General features: G+C 43.1%; 1 protein-coding gene across 2 annotated transcripts in view; it reads left to right on the forward strand.

Annotated features, from left to right (window-relative positions):
- Nucleotides 1–1,681: 1,681 nt before the first annotated feature.
- Nucleotides 1,682–22,150, forward strand: part of LOC129343677 (angiopoietin-2-like) — a 54,313-nt gene continuing 33,844 nt past the window's right edge. For both annotated transcript variants that reach the window (XM_055000035.1, XM_055000036.1), the window contains exons 1-2: nt 1,682–2,157; nt 21,166–21,321. In XM_055000035.1, the coding sequence (XP_054856010.1) occupies nt 1,843–2,157; nt 21,166–21,321 (471 nt within the window). In that variant the 5' untranslated portion in view covers nt 1,682–1,842. The remainder of the gene's footprint in view (nt 2,158–21,165; nt 21,322–22,150) is intronic.

Here is a 22,150-nt window from a genome sequence, read left to right on the forward strand (position 1 = left end):
ACTTTCCAGCTGTCCGGTCACACAATGTTAAGAAAAGACAAAAGAAGGAATAGAACATAAATTTTCTCTTCTATTAAGCTTTTTGTTCTTTATCTCTCCGGAGTCATTTCCGCTACATTTGTATTGAATTTATTTATGTATGCAGGAAGAAATTGTTATTTCATGAACTATACAACTTACTAATTATTGTAATACTGTATATGTACAGTATACTGTGACAGAGTTTTGTATGAAATATAGGAGCACTTTAAATCATAAACTGCTTGCACAGAGTTAAGTCTGTTTACCTCCCGTGAGGGAATTTGCTCCCCTCTATGGTTACTAGTAAGTTTATGCAGGTGGCAGAATTCTGTTTTCTTAGGGGGCAGAATTTGGATTGCCTAAGCACAGAAGTTTTAGGGGTGGGTGGTTAATATTTAAGGCCCCCCTTTCAGTTTTCTGTTTTAACTGGGATGTTATCCATTGCTGCCCCAACATCGTGTAAAGTGATGTGGGGGTGGCAGTTTAAAGCAGCATTATTGCTGTTTATGAACCCTATGTGAATTGCTGTGGCCGTTTCCAACAGTGCCACTTTTTCTGGCACCAAAAGTGGCTACCTCCCACCCCCACCCCCAGGCCACCAGGACATTTGCATTTTTAAAAAATCAGCATAAAATAGTGCTATAGCACTACAGCATTGTAACAATAGGTGTAGCGAGTTTTCTGAATTCCCAGTTTTCATTTTAAAACAGTATACGTCTCTATCTCCTTTTCTTGCAGAGATATGGAGATACAAAAGTAAAAGGAAGGAGCTAGAGATTTACTTTTTTTTAAAAAAATGGAAGTTGAAAATTCAGAGATCCTGCTATACCTATCAACACAATGCTATAGTGCTGATGTATATATGTTCAAAAATATGCTGGAATTGGATGGGGAAATAAAAAGATGGTGCTGTCGGAAGCACCACAATTTCAAAGGGTACTCTGCAGTGAATAGGAAGTGCATTGAAAACTTGAGAATGGTAAAAAACAGTTTTTTTAAAAAAAGTTTCAACCCTGCATTGAAAATGGGACACAAGTGACCTTTTCCGAAAAGGTTAAAAAAAAAAACCTGTTAACAACCAGCAGCCAAACCATTTGTGTCTGAAACGGCACACAATCAGCAGCCAAAACTGTTTAAAAGGCTGTGTGAAAAGGACCTGATACAACACATTCTTCCCTATATCTCAGTGCCAAATGCTGCTTTTGTGGCACAGTGCAAGAGCTCGTTCCTACTTTTCCTGGGATTTCTTCTCACGTTCCTGCTTCAGCACCAAAGTGAAACCTCGGAACATTCCTGTGCCGCAGCCATGTCCTGAAAGTGCCGACTTTGGGAACAGAAACTCCGTTTCCTTCTCCTGCCAAACAACACGAGGAGTGTGCTGGACGGAAACAGCAAGACCCAGGCACTGCTGAGTGTGGAGTGCACATTCTTGGGTCCTAATTATCTCAGCAGAAGTAGTGCTTGACTCAGCGGGCAAAGAGACAAAGCATCTTTAAAGGAAGCTGGGCTGAGTTCCCAAAACCTGCATGGGGCAAGAGGGGGAGGGCTCATCAGTCAGGGAGGGGAGGGGGGGACAAGTGGAGGAGGTGGTGGGAGGGCTTAAAAATCATAATAATCATAAAACTTCTTGCCGTTGTCAAGAGGATGCGAGCCAGAGATGGAGAAAGCAATGGAAAGGGATTTGGTGGTGTGTGCAGATACAGAATTCCTGCAAGCTTCCAGTCCCAGTCTCAGAACTGTCTGAAATCACATGCAGGCAGAGGGAGCTGCAAGTCAGTGTGCAGGGCTGAGTTCTGAAAATAGACTAGTGAGAGCTGAAGTATGGGGCGTCGGGGAGATCTAGCATGTCTCTTGCTGGCAGCGTGGGCAGCAATGGATCCAGCGGTGTTAGGGCTAGGATCCCACGTGAAAGGGAAGGAGGCTACAGAAAGGGCCCAGCACCGGGTACAGCATGGCGCCTGCACCTTCACATTCCTGCTGCCTGAAGTTGGGCACTGCAGTCCTCCCACTGCTGAGTACCAAGTCTCAAACTCGCTCCAGAGGGACACTCCATCTCTTACTGAGGCCAAGTGGCCGGCAAAGCGGCTTCAGCAGTTGGAAAGCATCCTGGAGAACAACACCCAATGGCTGCAGAAGGTAAGGTCTGGGATTTGTGGGGGAGGCGCGCTTCGAGCTCTCTTGGCTCAGCTGCTACTAAGGCAGAAGCATGTGAAATAGGACTGCAGGCAAAGGTGCTGCTTTGACTGCCACTTTGCATCTCCCCATGCAAGTGCAGAGTTTGAGAGAGCCTGCATCACAATCATTTGGACTCTGAAACTCCCCCCCCCCAAAGAATGCACATCGTTGGGAAAGATGTACAAGCCTCACTGGAATGGAAAGGAACTTCATGAGAGCAGAGTGGCCATAGCAGACTGTGCATGAGATTGAAGGTCTTGGGTGGACAGCACAGATGTATCTGGGGCGTAGCATAGCATAACGGCTCTGAGACTTAAGTTCACATTTTGCTTCTGCCATCAATTCAGTGGCCTTAGGGAGAACACTCTCATCCTCTATGCCTCACTTGCTACATGGAGATGGATCTACCTTACAGGGTTGTTTTAAGTATTGCCAAATACATGTGCTACATACATGCTTTAAGATTATTACACACACACACACACACACACACAAAATCTTGATAGGTAAGATTTTCTATCTGTAGTTGATCCTTTAGGGCAAGAAAGAAATGATCTTTTTCAAGGCAAGCAATTTGTGTGAGTTTTTAACTTTTTATCATTAATGTGCATTTGGGAAAATAAAGCAACATGAAATAGTTTAAAGCTGTGAGAACACATGCAGAAAACCCTGTGGGTGGGTGTGGTACTGATAAATGATTCCAGAATATCATGTTTTTTCTGTCTTCCTTCCAAAAAGAAATAGATTTAGGAAGATAAAAACTTAATTAAAAAGTGAGTGTGCTGTAGCAATCAGGGTGTTGGACTAGTCTTGCGAGACCTAATCAGAGCCTTACTCTGCCATAAAACTCACTGAATGACTTTGAGTCAACCATTCTTTGTCTGCCTAGCCTACCTTATAGGGCTGTTGTGAGAATAAAATGGAGCAGGGAAGAACAGTGCAAGATGCTCTGAGCTCCTTGGGGGAAGGGCAAGATAAAAAGATGTAATTGAGTAATAGTTTGTTTTAAGAATAAGGCTAGGAATTCACTTCACAGAGCTCACTCACTGGAACTGGATGGATTCTTTTTCCTGAAGATCTCTTACCATGCAGGTTTTTCTTGTCTTTTTTCTCTTGGTAAGAGGATAGAATTCTTTTTCTATATTTAGGATGCATCTTTTTCTAACTTCTTTGATTATATATCAAAACAACCAGCAAAGAAAGGAAATCCAGTAATTATGTCACGCTTATATAATTCAGAACAAATGTAAACTAAAACAAGGATTAAACTACTGATGGATACCTACTGCAGTTTTCATAGCCATATAAGTAAAAGCAGGAAACTTTAATTTGTCAGTAGAGGAGAATTCTCTTTGGAATATTTCGACTGCATTTCCTGTTCCAAACAATCTCCCAACAAAATCTGTCCATATTTGTCTCTTCCTTAAATCTTATCTGATGGCTAATGTATTTATAAATTGTCTCTCCAATGCTCTTCAAATGATAGATATTTTGTACTGTACTAACAGGCAACTTTAAATTCTTGCCAAAACTAACATTTCAGAATCTTCTTAACAGTAGCATATGTCAGTATAATGTGATAATTGATCTTAACAATAAAACCCAAAAGATATTTTAATAAGCTGTATTTATGGTAGGCAGTGTAAAGGACACACTGTAAAGCAGATGGTTGTATGTATAGCGGTTCCCCTAATGATCTAAACATTAATAAAAACAACACACACGCACACAGCAACCAGGAGGGGGGCACTAAATAATAGATTTTCTGTAGAAATTAGCAGTAAGGCTGTTACATAAGCAGTGCATTCCTAAACAAAGCTACACTCTTCTAAGTCCATGGAAGTCAGTAGGCGTAAAAAGATGTACAGTGTAATCCTAAGAAGAGTTACTCCAGTCTAAGTCCATTGAAGTCAATGGGTGTAGTCTGGAATAACTTTATTTAGGATTGCACTGTAAGTCTGTAATTTTTAGGTCACTTCTGGAATTCTGCTCAAAGACTATTTCCTTGCCTACCATTTCTCTCCAAAGTAATATGAACAGCCGCACACTCCCACTGGCAATTATTTTATTCATTTATTTCATTTGCTTATAGTCTACCTTTCTCGCTGAGACTGAAGGCGGATTACAAAATTAATAACAGCATAATAAAACAGTATAATGCATTTAATAAACAATGCAGTAAAACAAGATAAAATGCAATACATTACAATGAACAGTGTGATAAAAGTGTGAATAACAATCAGTCTCATAATTCTATCAATACCTTCTGACATTTGTCATTTGCAGGGGTCATTTCGTAGAAAAAGAGCTGGAGGAACTCATTAGCATAACTCATTAGCATATGCCATACCCCTTGACATCACCAGAAGTGTGTCATTGGCACAACTGATTTGCATATGCCACACCCCCTGACATCACCTATCCTGGCTGTTTTGGGCCCAATCCTGGCCATTCAGGGCCGAAATTGGGCCCAAAACAGCAAAAGGGGGCTGAAAATGGCTGATAAGGGGCCCAAAATGGTCAGGTTTGGGCTGCTGCTGAGCAGAAGAGTGATCCACCATCCATCAGAGGCCGAATTTGGGCCGTTTTGGCCCCAATCCAGGCTGAAACGGGCCCAAAATGGCCAAGAGTCTGGTGGGCAGGGCCACATGACATGTGACCTCTTTGGGGAACTGCTGGAACTGCATTCCTGCACGTTCCCCCTCAAAATGAGCCCTGGTCATTTGATATGAAATAGTTCTGTCAAGTGGACTAATTTGTTGCGGCCTCATCCTGAGCCTCTTTAAGTGAGTTCAAGAGGATGTGCTTTCATGCTACTGATTCTGGCTGTAGTTGGAGGCAGGAGCAAAGAACACAGGCAAAGCAGTAGCTAACCAGCCAAGCTTTTACTGGTAACCAGTTGATTAATTAACATCATTTATACTATGCCTTTCTCTCCAATGGTGACCTAAAGTGGCCCCGTGTTCTTCCTCATTCCATTTTATCTTCCCAACAACCCTGTGAGGTAGGTTAGGCTGAGAGAGTGTGACTGGCCCAAAGTCACTCAGTAGGGTTGCCATCTAGAATCCCCAGCTCATGCGCCCTACCCCCCACTAGTGCTCAGTGGAAGGCAGGAGGACAAATGAAGGGGGGAAGAGTGTCCTGAGATGCTGCAATGCTGCTTCCAGCTAGGAACTCGGAAGTGACATTACTGTGAGCCAAGCTACACATGACGAATGACACTTGAACGGCAAGTGGATAGAGTGGAGGGCAAGTGAACAGGGAGGAATACACTTGCCATTCAAGTGTCATTCGTCACTTGTAGTTTGGCCCTGAGTTGCCCAGGACTCCAGGAATTCCCCTGATCTCAGTGGTTTTTACTATAGAGTTTTGGGGAAATCATAAGAGTGTCATGCTGCATGGCTCCATCTCTTCTGGTTATGCAGCCAGAATTGACATTACAGTAATGCCATTTCACAGTCTCTGCTCCCCACTGCGAATTCTTCCACCAGTTGCCAATGCTGGGCTGGCAACCCTACCAACCGACAGGTGTAGGTATCAGAGTGAGGATTCCAATTAGAGTCTGCCAGATCAGAGCCTGACACTCTAACCACTACACCAGTTTTCCCCATGACAAATGAAAAACACAGAATTACCTTCAAGTCTCTGTTCCAAGGTCAGGTCAGAAGCATTCAGCTTGAGATGCCAGAATTTTTAATACAAGTTTTTGCAATTCTGCTGTGTTTTGAAGAAAGGGCAGAGGGGAAGTCACATGACATATTGACATCATGTCTGGCAGAAGACCTGGATGTGATGTCGGTGGGCCAATGCATCAGCTGATGGTCTGACATCACATCCCGGTTTTCCAGCAGACATGATGTCAACACATTGTGCTTTGTTATTTCCAGCCACCCCCTATTGTTCTCCTGTCAGCCCCAAAAGCAATGATGGGTGAGAAGGCTCACTCCAGCAGCAATGACTGCCAGAACCCGGGCAAATGGCAAGCCTGCCCAGCTATGATAAATGGAGATATCACAGTACCCAAGAGTAAGGCTGCTTCCACACACATTGGATAATCCACTTTCAATACTCTTTAGTGAACATTTGGAACTGCTTTTCCATGTGTGGAACAAAAAACCCACTTCCAAATGATTGCTAAAGTGCATTGAAAGTGCATTATTCAACGTGTGTGGAAATGGCCTAAGTTAACATAAAATAAAGGTGTGTATCAGAACCCACCATCTTCTGGCCAGTGATATCTGCCTTGTCCAGTCTTCTGTAGAAGAGGCTATTCCTGTGGCTGCTATTCCCATCCCAAATAGCCTTGATAGCTTTTTTTTTACTAGCCCCTGCTCCTCTGCCTTTAGTACTAGCTTGATCTACTAGCGTTATGAGGCTTGTCTCCATGCTAAGAAACATTTTACCTGCTGATTTCTACAGATTAACAGACCAGGCTGGGGTTTTATTCCTGGTCCATTGGCAACTCTAATCTCAAACAGCAGCGGACGTGACTCAGGAGGAACTCACAGTACAATGACCACAGTAACTCCTGGGGATTTTATCTCAGCCCACACTTCAATGCTTAAGCAATAGCCAAGTTGTTGCTCCACAGTGAGTGTGCTAGTGTCTGTAGAGTTCTCCAAATGTGCTACTTTTCAAAATGGCTGCTTCTGTTTTTACAGTAATGCCAGAACAGATTTTATCACATTAGGCAGGAGAGGAATATTGGTGAGTGCGTGGGGACGAGGGAACAATGGTGGAAGCAGGACCAAATGAGGCGATGTTTTCAGGAATGCATTTTGTCTAATTGTTTACCATTGTATGTATATTAAAAAATGCTGGCCATTTTAAAAGTCTGTCATTTTAAAATATGGGATACACTTTTAAAAGTGCATCAAATCAACCTGGTTTGAGTACCAGGACTGATAACTTGAAAGCAATATATGATCTGCTTTATTGTATCCTTAATCTCCTGGGATATATTTTGGGTATATCTCCTTAGATATATTGGGAGGGGCTGTGGCTGAGTTCCAGCTGAAAAAAAAGCCCTGGTTTAGATACAGATTAAATTTTCCAGTGGTAAAATGGAATTTACCTGACTCCCCCTTCAGTCCACAGAAGGGGAAATCAGTAGTTGAAGAGAGCCAGTTACTGAGAGTGGCAGGACTCTAATCTGGAGAACTGGGTTCGATTCCCCACTCTTCCACTTGAAGTCAGCTGGGTGACCTTGGGTCAGTCACAACTCTCTCATAGCACTCAGCCCCACCTACCTCACAGGGTGATAATAATAACAATGACTTATTAACTGCATTGAGTGTAGCACTAATCTGTCCTGAAGAACAATATATAAACACAATGTTATTATTATTAATTTGCCAGTTTAGTCTGGACCCAACCGTAAGTCTCTTAAAGTACTTTCTCATCTCACTGGGCCAAGGATTGGCATCAGATTGGAGCATACTTCAGTTTGCAGTTTCAATCCAGAAACACTGACCACATCATAAGCTTGGCTCTCCCCTTTCCCAGCAGGAAGTATTTATAGGCTACTGAGTCAGTGTGATGTAATGGTTAGAGTGCTGGACCAGGACTGAGAAACCCCAGTTTGAATCCCCACTCTGTCATGGAAGCTCGTTAGATGACCTTGTCACACATTTAAAGTCTCACCTACTTCACAGGATTGTTGTGAACATAAAATGGAGAAAAGGAGAAGAATGTAACCCACTTCAAGTCTCCATTGGGGGAAAAGTGAGTTATAAATGAAGCAAATGAATAAATTCTCATCTACTTCCATGCTACTTGCTGCTGCTGCCACAGAGAAAGGCACATTTTGACACCACATTTAGAAGCAGCCATATATTGCTTGTATTAAATGCAATGAATATTGCATTGTATGGAAGCTCCCATTTAATTTGGGGGGCATGCTACTCTCTATTCAGAGCGGGGGATCTGCAAGAAAACAGCCTACCATCACATCTCCCCTCATTTTCATTAATACTAGAAAAAATCCAGCAAAAGGTGATGTGGATTGGTCCATACAGGGCTGGTGCCAGGGTTTCTGGTGCCTGAGGCCAGATACCTGCCCCCATGTGTGTGTGCACAAAGCATGCGTGTGCACCCAGACTGCATGATGACATCACTGCATGTGATGTCATCACGCAGGGTATGCCGCTGCGAGCCAGCCGCCCCATTGGTGCAGCAGGCAGCTGGGGCGGTGCGCGGGTGGCCTTCCAGCCCTCCCTCTCAGTTGCCCCGCACCACCCTGGCCGCCTGTCATGCCTGGCTGGCCCACAGCTGTGCGCTCATGGCAGCGGTGGCAGCACGGGGCAATTGAGCAGGAGGGCTGGGAGGCTGTCCACTCAGTTGCCCTGCGCTGCCTCCGCCAGCATGCACTCCTGGCTGGGCACAGCAGCTGGGAGATCCCAGCCCTCCTGCTCAACTGCCAGCACTACCACCACCAGCTCCGCAGCGTGCGCCCCCGCCCCCCAGTCAGCGCTTAAGGTGGCTACCAGCACCGCCTCCATGGACGCACCGGCCCTGGGTCCATAGCATGTGGGAGGTGTAACTATTTTCTCAATGCCTTTTCCTCCATTAGAAATCCCCCTTCATTCGTTCATTTATTCATTCGATTTTTTGTCCGCTCTCGCATGGCAGGCTCAGAGCAGAGTTAAAACACATTAAAAGATACATAAAACTGTTCATACAATGATAAAACTCAGTTCTTATAACAATAAAACTCAAGATGGTGGCCGCCCAAATATGCCCTGCCCCATTAACATTCAAGGGGCGGGAGGTGGAGAGAGCAGCCAGTCTGATGAGAAGCTTGGAAGGGGTAACAACCCTGTTCCCGTGGGCCGGGGATCACTAGCAGATTTTTTTCCAGCTGATCGAAGCACCCTCCGGGGCATATATGATAAGATCTTCCAAAGTTCTCCGTATTTCCCCTCCTTACTGTAGCTAAGGGTAGCTAGCTTGTGGGGTTAGTGTGATTTCTATCAGGGAAATGGTATAAGAAGTGGGGAGAGTTATCCTTTCTTCTGCTGGCAAAGCAGCACAATCCAAACTCTGACACACACACACATCCCGACTGTTTTTTAAGTGAAGGTTAAGACAAAAAGATCCACTGATCCTAGATGTACTGCCTCGTCTGTGGGATAAAAAGTCTGCAAAGTCCTTCACTTCCAACAAAAGGCATGATGAGATATTTGTACTTGGTATTTTCAAGACAGCAGATTCCCTGTGGGTTTTTTCTCACTCTTAACAATGTTCATCAATGCATTACTGTTTCAAGTAGGGTTTCTAACTCCAGGTTGGTAAATACCTGTAAGATGCGGAGGTGGAGCCTGGGGAGGACAGGATTTGGGGAGGAGAGGGACCTCAGAGAAGATGTGATGGCATAGAGTCCACTCTCCAAAGCAGCCATTTTCTCCAGGGGAACTGATCTCTCTTATCCGGAGATCAGGTAATTCCAGAAGATTTCCAGCCCCCAACTGGAGATTGGCAAGCCTGGTTCCAAGGACAGGTTCCCACTGCTATAAGGTATCATGATATTTATCTAGAATCATGATACTTGTTTAAGAAAATGAATGCAGGTATATTGCTATTTTGTCGTGACTCTCCAACCTGGTTGGATCCAAATGATTGCTAAAATGGCAGCCCTGGAGGAAATTCCTGGTACAGACAACTTCAATCTCTAGCGCCAAAGCATGCCCTTTAATTACATGTCTGACTATTTTGTCGGGATTTCCCCCCCAAAGGGCTCTTCTTCCTGTACTGTTTTAATGTACGGCACCATGTGATGCTCCTACAAAACAGTCTCTCTGTTCTGTAATTCCTACCCCCTTAGTTGCCAGCAGTCAGAAATGGAACGGAATATCAGAGGCCTATCTATTGCTTTTTGCAACCTATAACTATAGAACACTTTCTCAGAGACAGAGAATGCCTTAGGAACTGTTATTCACTCCTTTTTAAAAAATTATGGCTGTGAGTACAAGGTTATTGCTTTTTTACATTAAAAGGTTTCCTGTTTTCTGAGATTTATTGGAAAATCTTTCCTCCTCCTCCGGAAGGCTAGTTCTGAGCATCATCAGGCACAGAAAATAATCAACACCATCAGGCACAGAAAATGTCTTCTTAAAGAAAATAATAAAATACTTTTTAAAGGCTTGTGCAGGTTTATAGGGCAGGGGGGATGTCACAAATGTGGAGTGTTTTGATTTTAACCGTACAATCCTAAGCAGAGGCTGAACCACCAGAGGTTGTCCTATACATTGTGTTGCTGGCCACTCCTGGGCAGTGCCACACAGCTGTGGGAGGCTTCCCAGGCACCCAGGCTGGCTGGCCACTCCTGCTACTGCTGTGCAGGAGAAAGGCTGGATGCCCAGGTGCCCAGGCTGGGCAATGGAGCTGCTGGGGGGAGGAGCCAGGTGTCTGGTATTTGGGAACATTTCCCCCGGACAGTCCCCCAAAACACCATACTGTCCCAGTGAATAGCAGCCATCTGGCAACCCTACCCACCCTCCATTGCCTGCACTTGCTCTGGTGAGCAGTGGGAGGAAAATGGGGGGGGCATCACTGCCAACATTTTAAAGTCACTTCCAGGTAAACAAATGTTAGTGATGTCACTGCCCTCCCCACAATACCCTAGGAACTGATGAAATCTCTATAGTATTTACCATAGAGTTTTGGGGATTCCTAGATCATCACTGGAGGGGAAAGTGATGTCACTTCTGGGTCTTTAGGAACACTTCCCCCCAGGCCCCACCCCCTAACAGCTCCTGAGGAGCATTGGCCTGGCATCCCTACCAGATCTCCAAGTAGCTATTTGTGGTCATGCCCAGGCAAGTCATAGTATACAAATAAAGTTGCCAATCTCCAGTTGGGGCCTGGAGATGCCCCAGAATTACAACTAATCTCCTGTCTACAGAGTATTCCCCTGGAGAATGGCAACTGGTATCACATCCCTGTTGAGCTCCCTCTCCTCCTCAAACTCTACCTCCAAATCTCTAGGTATTTCTCAACCCACAGTTCACAAACCAATGTGTAAAGCTTTAGATGAAATGCCAGTTGTAGTTGATAATGAAAAGGCAAATCTTTATGTTTCGAGTGTAATCTCCATCTTTCACCAAAGCAAAATGGAGTTCTAGCATTTAATCACTGGCAACCATTTTGTGGGAAGATCAGACAGACAACAGGTTTTCTCTGAAGTTTGGTTCTCTTTTCAAAAGAATTGGCAGTGCATTACAGTAATCAGCGATGGAAATTGCCTCATGGCCTATCCAAGATAAGGGCTTTATTATGGAGCCAGTGCAAGCTTTTCAACTAACATAAATAAATAATAAATAAAAGATGTCAAGAAGACCGGCTTGGGTTTCATATCTTCTGAGAAACAGTGCTCAGCCCACCCAGACTGTAACTTTGGCTCTCCTTTTGGCAACAGTCTGGGCCTTGTGAAATTTTGGATCTCTGTTATAAGATGGCCACCATATAGTCCACCATCTAGTGAATTTATGTATTTCAAAACAATGTAACGCATCTGTCAAACAGATGGCACTCAAAGTGATGTACAATTGCAATGAAACAGATACTAATACTTTAAAAACACACTATAAAATAAAATAAAAAATTAAAACTGGAAACAGCTTAAAAACATTGTCAAAAGATGTCAACAACAATTCCAGCTTGAAAGAAACTAACTCCAGCTGCTTTGAACTGGTAGGAAATATTTTCTGAGATTAGATACCAGAAGAGCAGCAAGGATGTGGCCTGCCTAATGTCATTCAAGAGGGAAAGCATTCCATGGTGAAGGTAAAGACCTGTGTCCTTACCATTAGAGATGGGTTATGAAACACCACCTCCCTCTCTTGATTTAAGGAATTGGAAGAGGTAGTCCCTGTGATGCAGAGGCTCCATATAACAGAGCTTTGAAGGCCCAGTACTTAGGGTTGCCAGCCTCCAAGTGGTGGCTAGAGATCTCCCGGAATTACAACTGATCTCCAGGTGACAGAGATCAGTTCCCCTGGAGAAAATGGCTGCTTTGAAAGGTGGACCCTATGGCATTATAGCCAGTCGAAGTCCCTGCCCTCCCAAACCCCACCCTCTATGGCTCCAACCCGCCCCCCCCCCCAAATCTCCAGGAATTTCCCAACCAGGAGCTGCCAGCCCTATTTGATCTTGTCCTGGAAACTATAAGCCAGTGAAAGAATGATAACTGTCTGCAGACTATTGACTGCAAAGAGCTCCAAAGAGTCCAAACCTGTCTCCAAATTAGGTGAACACACAACAAAATGGCAGATAAAGATTCAGCATGAAGTAGGAATCCCATTCCCCTAGTGGGGGCACGGGATCCCCCACTCCAAGTCCCCGGCACCTCTCACCTGGCCTGTGGAAGGGAAAGGTGCAGGAATGGGCCTGGGACCCCTGCTGTGAACTCCCATGCACTCTGTAGCACTTCCTCGTCACGCAGGAATGATGCCATTCCTGGAGCAATGAGGAAGTGCTGCAGAGCACACCTGTGCTTGGCTCATGCACGAGTCCTCCTGGCGTGCATGCTTCCAAACCCCTCCCCCCTCCCCAAGTTTCAAGCCCAGGGGACCTGGCATCCCCAGCATGAAGCAATGCTCAATGAGGTTAAAATCCACAACTCCACATATCTACTGACAAGTTATAAATTGCCTGTCACTGAGCAGGAGATCTTGTGGTGGTTGTGGACAGCTCAACAAATATACCAATCCAGTGTACAGTTTTTTATTAAGGCAAATTCTATCCTAGGGATTGAATATAAAATTTGTTTATTTTATTAAAGCATTTTTAAGCTGCATTTGCACCCAGTATAGGGTCCCCAATGCAATGAACAATAAATTTTTTAAAACAAGATTAAAACACATAAAACAAAATATATAAGTGTATAAAGAGTGAATGTGAGGAAGGAGTCAGTCAGAATCAGTCAGGGAATGCCAGACAAAACAGAAAAGTCTTCACCCACTGTCTGAAGACAATGATAGAAGAGGGCAGACAATCTCCCTGGGGACGGAATTCCATAATTTATGTGCAAATAAGCAAGAAGGAAATTTCTTGGATTGCCACCCATCTGGCCTCAGATGGCAGGGGCACTCAAAACAGGGCCTCTAAAGATGACCTGAGTGAACGGGTAGGTTAGGTTTGCCAGTCTCCAGGTGGTGGCTGGAGATCTCCTGGAATTACAATTGATCTCCAGGTGATCCCCCAAATCTCCAGGCATTTCCCAACCTGGACCTGGCAACCCTAGGGTAGGTTCACATGGGAGTAGGTAGTCCTTAAGGTATACTGGCCTCAACCTGTATAAGACTTTAAATGTTAATACTTTGAGTTAGGCCTGGAAGCAATTTGGGAGCCAGCGTAGGTGGAACAAGACTGGAATTATATGAAAACTGACATATCCAAAAAGATCTCAAGAAACTGGTAGCTCCTGTTATTTTCTAAAACTGTTATTTTCTAAAACTGGATGAACCAGTTAAACCTTATAGATATTTACAAACATATCCCAACAGTTAGACTTCACTTTTTTCTTTTACCCACATGATACTTTCCCTAGGTACCTGTTCTATTGATCACCTCTACTTTGGTGAATTAATTAGTTAAGGTAGAGACAGAGGTCCAATTATGGTCATTTTCACATGGCCACGCTCCCAGAAGATTGCACGAAACTCGTGGCATAAAAGCGTCTTCCTAGCTTGATTTCCTGGCACAATCCCATTTAATAGCCCTTTTTCTGACATTGGGCCATTAAAGGGGATCGTGCCGGGAGATCATGCTAGGAAGATGCTTCATGCTGTGAGTTTACATGATCTCCCAGGGCGCGTGTGGAAATGGCCTATATGTGTGGACCACCCTCCAGTAATTGTAGAGATAGATAGTAAAGAAAGACATAATTGGAGACTGACTAAATATCTACTTAAAATATGGAAAGATTGGAATTTATATTTTGTTAAAAAAGAAATTAAATTATTCTTTGAAGTTAGGAACTCTACAGACATATATTTTCCAATTACGTGGGATCAGATCAGAAATGCTTGATGAGAAAAAACATTATGAAAAGTCCCACAAGAGATCGGAGAGAAAGTATCATGTGGGTAAAAGAAAAAAGTGAAATCTTTAACTGTTTGGATATTATGTTTGTAAATGTCTATAAGCCTGTCAGAACCAAAAAAATTAAAATTATATGATGTTTATTTAGCAACCAGGTCTCTGCTCATCTACCTAGCCAAAATAAATTCAGTTTGGATTAATAATTCAATTCCTCTTCAGCCGTGACATTTACTATGCCTAACTTTGTCTGATCATTTATACTACAACCCATCAACACTGAGGTCTCTCCTCATCCTAACCCACCCTCCCCAGGCTCCATCCCCAAATCTCAGGGAATTTCCCAACCCAGAGTTGGCAACCCTAATTCCAGCTGCCTTCTACTTCATGGATGCAGAGAAGGCTTTTGACAGGGTTAGCTGGCAATTTGGGCATCATTAGGAAAGTTGAGAACAGAGACACACTGTGGTTAATATCTTTTTATTCTGTCGTCAAAGCACACGTTTTAATTAAAGGACATTTAACCAAGCAGGTGCAGTTGAAGCAGGATATTTCACCCCTTATCTATGTAGAATGTCTTGCTCAGAAAGTTAGACAAGATAATCCATTAAAGGAATAAAGGGCCAAAACAGTGAAACGAAAGTACTCCTATATGCAGACGAAACAATTTTCAATTCAATATCCTCAAAACTGAAAAACTGAATGATATAGACTCTTATGGAGCTGTCTCTGGATGTAAAATACAGAGTAAAATCAATGTTGATGGGTTTTAGGATAAATGATCAGACAAAGGTAGAACCCAGACAAGAAGATCTAACTGCGTTGCCAAGGATATTAAGCACCTTGCTTGCATATTATTGAAAACTTGCTAACATAGGCATATTAAATGTCATGCCTGAAGAGGAACTGAATTATTAGTCCAAATTGAATTTATTTTGGTTAGATAGAAGAGCAACACTAAAAATTAAGGTATCATCGAGAGACTTTTTTTTGTTTGCAGCGATTCCACATAGGTTATCTTAGCAACAATTAGATAAAATTCAGAGAATGTTCAGTAAACTCATCTGGGGACATAAGGGGTTTAAATTGAAAAGTGAGCTTCTTCACTCTTCTCCAGATAAAGGCTGTTTCCCCATGTTCTAAAAATCGCACCCCGCTCACAGAACACTGGCAGCTTTTTTGCGCAATTTCTGGCGTCTCCACTTCCAAAATGGAGGCAGACAGTTATGTTTCTGTTTTCGTGGTGCCAAACAGCTGAAAGCGGAATCATAACTGCCTGCCTCCACTTTGGAAACGGTGATGTTAGTTATATCACACAAAGAAACCGCCAGCATTCCGTGAGTGTTTAAGATGTGGGGAAAGGGCTGTGCTCTCTGCTCCTAATACAATTTATACTGCTTCTTTGCTAAAGATTTTTTGGGGAATGGTTCAGGGAGGATGAAAATATGACAACTTGAGTAATAGATCTGGTACATTAGACAAGAGAGAGAACTAGGTTTAGCAACATTAGGTCAAATCTAGGATAAATTACTAATAAAACTTGAAGGTGCCTTCTCTTTCTAGGTCCCAGCAATAAATAATAAGGAATTTTTGCAAACAACTGTCTCCCGAGATAAGTGGTGTATAACATAGTAAGATCTTTTTTATCCGGGAAAGGCCACAGCTGGCTCATCAGCTGAAGTTGGTGAAATGTGCTACTGGACACTGGCCAATAAACCAAAATTAATTCCACTACCTCCCTAAAGAGAGGTGCTACTGGTAGGAGGAGGTGTCTCTTGTTCTGGATGGGGTTACACACTCTCTAAAGGAGCAGGTGCATAGTTTGGGGGTGCTGATGGACCCAGGCCTCTTCATGGGAAAGCAGGTGGCAGTTAATCTCACCCATCTACTTTCTGTAGATGTTGAAAAAACATAGGGCATAAAATGGAACCTCTAGCCTATGGGACCCCATAGGCTAGAGGCCAAGTCACCGAGCAGGAGTCCCCCAGCACCACCCTCTGAAACCTACCTTCTAGGTAGGACCAAAACCATTGTAGTATCACAACGGACTGTATCACATTGCCATTGTTTAAATATATGGTGTAGTTGGATTTGGAATATCACATACTGTTCTGGTTGTCCCATCTCAGAAAGGTCGAGTGGGGCAAGGGCAGCCAAAATGATCAAGGAAGAACCTTCTCCACAAGCAATGCCTAAAGTAATCAGGGATCTCTTTAGGAAAAAAAAGAATACTAAAGGACGGGACACTGTGGAGAATTCTAAAATGACAACCAGGGGATCTGCAAGTACTCTGGCAGGAGGGGGTCCTCATCTCCCCCCAGCTGATCATCCTCCCCAACCCTTCCAACAATGATAGGAAGTCCAGCAGCAACCTGCTGGTGTGATCATATTTGTACATGTGTTGGTTGAATCATCTGCATAAACAATGAAGAAGGGAAAAATATTATGCCAAGAACTTATGGGACATGAAAACATACACACTTCCCACTTTCTATGGGAAAAAAGTCTTTTTTTAAAGTCAGTGACAATTGGTAAAAATAAAAACTGTTTTCATGTTCTTGAGGTCACACCAATGTATGGATTATGGAAGTATGCATACACAACATTTTGGGTTTTGGTAAGTGATAGACAAACCATCAGGAATACAGGTTCCAGGTGCAATAATGTTCGTGTTTAAAAAATGGATTACAGTTGCAAGGTGGCCAAAAGATGTGCCAATAGTTGAGAGGGGGAAAAGGGGAACTAATAAAAATTAAACCAAGTTTTGAATATGAACGAGGCATTGATAAATAAAATGTATGTTCTATTTTGGATGTAGAATTTGCCAACTATCCTTAGCTTTCATACTTTTAAACCTTCCATTACTGAAAGTGGTTGTTTGTTAGCATAGTCTCTTTCCTTTGCCATACATATATCCTTGAGAAGATTTGTTTACAATATTAAAAATCACCTGCAATGATTGTTTTCTGTTTGATTTTTCTTTTTGAAATTTTTACCAGGTTATGAAAGTAAATATGCTGATTTGTATTTGGTGCATAATAGTGTACTCCTAAACAGAATTACTCCAGTTTAAGTCCGTTGATTTAAATGAGAGTAGTCTGGAATAACTTTGCTTAGAATTGCACTGTAAATACGCCATAATACCCACTGTTCACCACCCATTCATCTTTTCGGTGATCATATAAGTTCCTTTTTATCATGAAGTTCTTCTCTGATCACAACTCCCTTACACCTTACTACAGAAGAATAACAATATTCCTTGTCTGTTTAATTAATTTATTTAGATATTTACGTTGTTGGTTGTTGTGGGTTTTCCGGGCTGTATTGCCGTGGTCTTGGCATTGTAGTTCCTGACGTTTCGCCAGCAGCTGTGGCTGGCATCTTCAGAGGTGTAGCACCAAAAGACAGAGATCTCTCAGTGTCACAGTGTGGAAAAGAGAAGAGATGTAGGTATTTACGTTGTGTTTCTCTTCCCAATGGGGACCCCAGGACCCCAAAGTGGTGTATAACATAGTTCTCTTGTCTTCTACTTTATCCTCCCAACAACTAAATTGAGTCCGTTAGGCAGAGTGACTGACTGGCCCAAAGTCACGAAGTGAGTATTCATGGCACTGGGAATCCATACCTGGATCTGCTAGATCCCAGTCTAACAGTCTACCCACTATGCTATGCTATGCTACGCTACGCTACGCTACACTACACACATATATAAACATATACACTATATATATATATATATTACTATGTACTTTTTGAAAAATGGTTTCTCACAAAAAGATAGTATCTGTTTATTCTCTATAAGTCTTTTTTGTTTAATTACATTGTTAAACTCTCCCTTTAACATGTAACGATGCATACTTTGGCTCCATTTCCCCTTCACCACTTCAGCCCAATTAAAAAAGGGCAAATTAGAATCTTTGACGATTGACAGAAGATTGCTCTTCTTAATGAAAGCCTTCCATGATAATATACTTTTAAGAGGCAGATATAATGCAAGAGGTTGCCTTTCTGAACCAATTAGCACCCACAAAGGAGTCAGGCAAGGATGTTTGCTGGCTCCAGTGCTGTTTAATTTATATATAAATTATGTGGTGGCCTATCTTGGTTCGTTTGACTTACACTCTCCTAAAATCCAGCAACAGCACATCTCTACCCTCATTTATGCAGATGATGTGGTATTAGAATCCTGATAGGTCTCAGGAGAGCTCTCCCAAAGTTTGCTGAATTTTGTAATAAGAACCACCTAGAACTAAACTACCCCAAGACCAAGGTCATGGCTTTTGAGAAACACCAAAAGAAGAGGTACTGGGTCATTAATGGACACCCATAACAAGCTTTAGGTATTTGGGCATGGTCCTACAAGCCTTGGGGGCAAGGAATGCCCATAATAAATCCATGGCGGCACAAGGAGGAAAAGTTGCAAACGGTATACTCAAATTCTTACATACAAAAGTGCTCATTTTTTCCCGGCAGCTCAAAAACTGTTCCAGGTGAAAGTAATATCTCAAATGCTTTATGGCACCTTCCTGCCCCCCTCATCAAGATTTTCCCCCATTGGAAAGGGTCCTGTCTAATTTTTTAAGAGCTGCTCTCCGAGTCCTGAGGAAGGGGGGTCCCAAATGCCCTGATTTGCTTGGAAACAGGCTCAATAACGATGGAAGCCAGAATTACCCTTGCTTCACTTAGATACTGGCTCAGCATTAATTTCAATCCTCATGGTCTGACCCACTTGATCTTACTGGACAGTTTCCAATCCAAATGGCTGAGTGCAGTCCATAATAAATTACACCTTCTTGGGTTTTCCTCCCAAGCTATTTTGGCTATGAATTGGGATCAGGCTAAGGCTGTGCTGAAACAAAGACTAGTCAATATAGAGAGACAGTCTGATCTGGCTAGATACCCAGCCTTTGTAGCTCTTGAGCAAGCTTGATTTCACCTAGCTCCCCTCGCCTATCTAACTTATATTGGTGATGACTGTATGCTCAGGAGAGCTTTTACTCTAGCTAGATGCTCAACACTTCTTTCAGCAGTGCTAGAGGGTCAGTATAAGGGGATTGCACAGGCCAAAATATATTTTGCCTCTAACAAAGGCATTGCCAGGCCGGTCAGAATCAAACTGTATCAATTGTTATCTGATGAATCCCAGACTATTACCATTAATGTAGCCAGATTCTGTGCTACTTGCTACATTATTCAAAAAGATCGTTTAAATTCCCTCTCATCTGTTAATTGATGATGCCTGTTTGCAAGTCTCTTTCAGGTACCTTAACATGTCCACATGTATGTACCTTCTCTTTTATCTATATATAGTTCGCTGTAAAATTTTTATCTATTTTATTATTGCTTCTTGACTTCTATATGTACTTTATACTGGCATAGTGCCGTAATAATAAACTTGAACTTGAACGCCACTTCAGCACTACATCAAAAAAGATGTCACATAAAAGCTCACAGAGAAGGGGTGGTGGAAAGTGTCATCAAGTCATAGCTGAATTATGGCAATCCCTGCTGGAGTTTTCAAGCCCAGAGACTAATTGAAGTGGTTTGCCATTGCCTGCTTCTGTATAATGATCATGGTCCACAAGTTGTAATGAAGCTGTAATGATGATAGGGGGAAAAATCTTGTTGCTTGTCAGCATCTTGTTACTCAGGAAAATTGAGATGGATTTCTTACTTGACTCCCTGCTTGTACGTTTGCCTGCTTCTCTCCAGACCTGACAGAGAGGGATAATTGTGGATATGGCAGTAGTAGGTACCACTCTTCATCATCACCTTCAGAGTGTCTGTATGACTGGTCTGGCTCATTTCAGTGAGCCTTCCAAGTGGATTGGGTCCACTGTCCTAGCTAGAGATGGGCACAAACTGGGAAAAAACCGAACCATGTGGTTCGTGGTTCATCAAATTTCACGAACCATGAACTGCGAACTTTCATGAACCTGCCCCTGGTTCGCAAACCACTTCGTTTGGTTCGTGAAAACGTCACATCCAGGTCAGAAAATCATCACTTTCGGGTCAGCAGAAGGTCACTTCCAGGCCAGCAGAAGTTCACTTCCAGCTCAGCAGAAGGTCTGCAGGAAGTCCATCCCCTGTTGCCTAGGAAACTGATTGATTGGCACCAGGCTGTCTGCAGTGACGAACCAAATGAACCAGCCTAAAGTTCATGGTGGTTCGTCAGAAATGGAATCTGATGAACCGCTGGTTTGCGAACCATGAACCGGCCTGGTTTGTGCTTAATTTTGGTTCGTATTTCGGTTCGTGCCCATCTCTAATCCTGGCTTGGAACTGTCCATCTCTCCCTCTGAGGCTCACTTGGTGACATGTTGGTAATGTTGATGCTGCCTCAGATCCGCTGCCTGAGGTAGCTTGCCTCATCTTGCCTCACGGCATGGCTGCCATAATCTCCAACAGCAGTTAAACGTGTCTAATCCAAAGCAAGGGTAAATTGGCAGATCCAAAACAGCATGGGGAAGTTGGGAAATTCACATTCAGAACTTCTGGATCAGGATAATGACCTGGACTCTCCAGCCACAAACTGGAAAATCTTAAGGGCACTTAGGTTTTTGGAAGCAGCAATTTCTGCATTTTCCTCTCCTGCTAGAGACCCCCACTTTGCCCCCATGCTGTTCCTGCAGATCTCCTGAATGCTAGAAATAAAATTTTGAGGAGCAATGTGGACTGCAGCCGGAATGAGAGATCAAAATAAATCACTGCCCCCTCTTCCATAACCAGAAGTGCCCTTATGACTTTGAAACTTCATGGTTGGATAAAGGCTGTTGTGTAGAGTTCGAGTTTTCTATTTTTTAGAGTAGTAGGGACCAACCCGGAGTGCTTCAGGTTCTCGGAAAGCATTTGTAGGTATGGTTTGGAGCATGAATGACTAGCCCCTTCCGTTGCCACATTCTGTGCTTTCTACCCTCTTTCTTTAACCAGTTGGAGAGCTACCTCCAGGAGAACATGAGAACAGAGATGTCTGATGCCCACCTGAGTGCCGTGCAAAACCACACTGTGGTCATGTTGGAAATCGGCACCAGTCTCCTGAACCAAACAGCTGAGCAGGCCCGCAAGCTCACAGATGTAGAGATGCAGGTAAGGAAGGGCATCATTTGGTTATAGCAGTGCAAGACAATGTATACAGAGACACACACAGTGTTGCTGCGGGGTACAGAGATTTCTTGTGCAAATAACTTTTGTTTCTGGAGCACAAGTTATTAATAGAGCAGTTCTCTAAGTCAGTTAAAGTCCATGGGCATGGTCCGTCAAGGTCAGTACCTGCGGGACCGCCTCAGCCATCTACTATGCCCATATACGGACTCCCAATATTTGTTTAAATAGCCTGCTCCTAGACTATTTTAATGATTTTTTAAATAATTATTGATTTTAAGTTTTTGTGATTTTAATGTATATTTTAATGTTGTTAGCCACCCTGAGCCCATCTGTGGGTAGGGCGGGGTATAAATCGAATAAATAATAAATAGTATTGTCTGCTTAGACTGGCAGTGGCTCACTCCTCTTTCACATCACCTACTACCTGATCTTTTCAACTGGAGATGGCAGAGATTGAACCTGAGACCTTCTGCTTGCCAAGCAGATGTTCTACCACAGAGCTACAGCCACTCCCAGTCTCACACTTTTTAGAATTTCCCTGGTGAACTAGATATTTAAGTATTCTAAATCAATAAAATAAATGTAAGCAACCCACAGATCTTTTGATTTTGCTCCCCTCTTCCTTCTGGGTATGGAAAGAGTGTGACACTATTCCTGGGCATTAGGGTGGATGAAGGCAGGGGCAAAGTAAATACTCGGCTGTTGCTAGGTAGACTAGGAGCTGAGACTGCATTCAAGGAGAGTCCTTACAAGAGGCACCAAAAGGTGAGAGAAGCTGAATTCTCGTGCCATGCCAGACAGGTATTTCTGT

This window comes from Eublepharis macularius, chromosome 15, assembly GCF_028583425.1.
Source record: "Eublepharis macularius isolate TG4126 chromosome 15, MPM_Emac_v1.0, whole genome shotgun sequence".
Classification (NCBI taxonomy): Eukaryota; Metazoa; Chordata; class Lepidosauria; order Squamata; family Eublepharidae; genus Eublepharis; species Eublepharis macularius.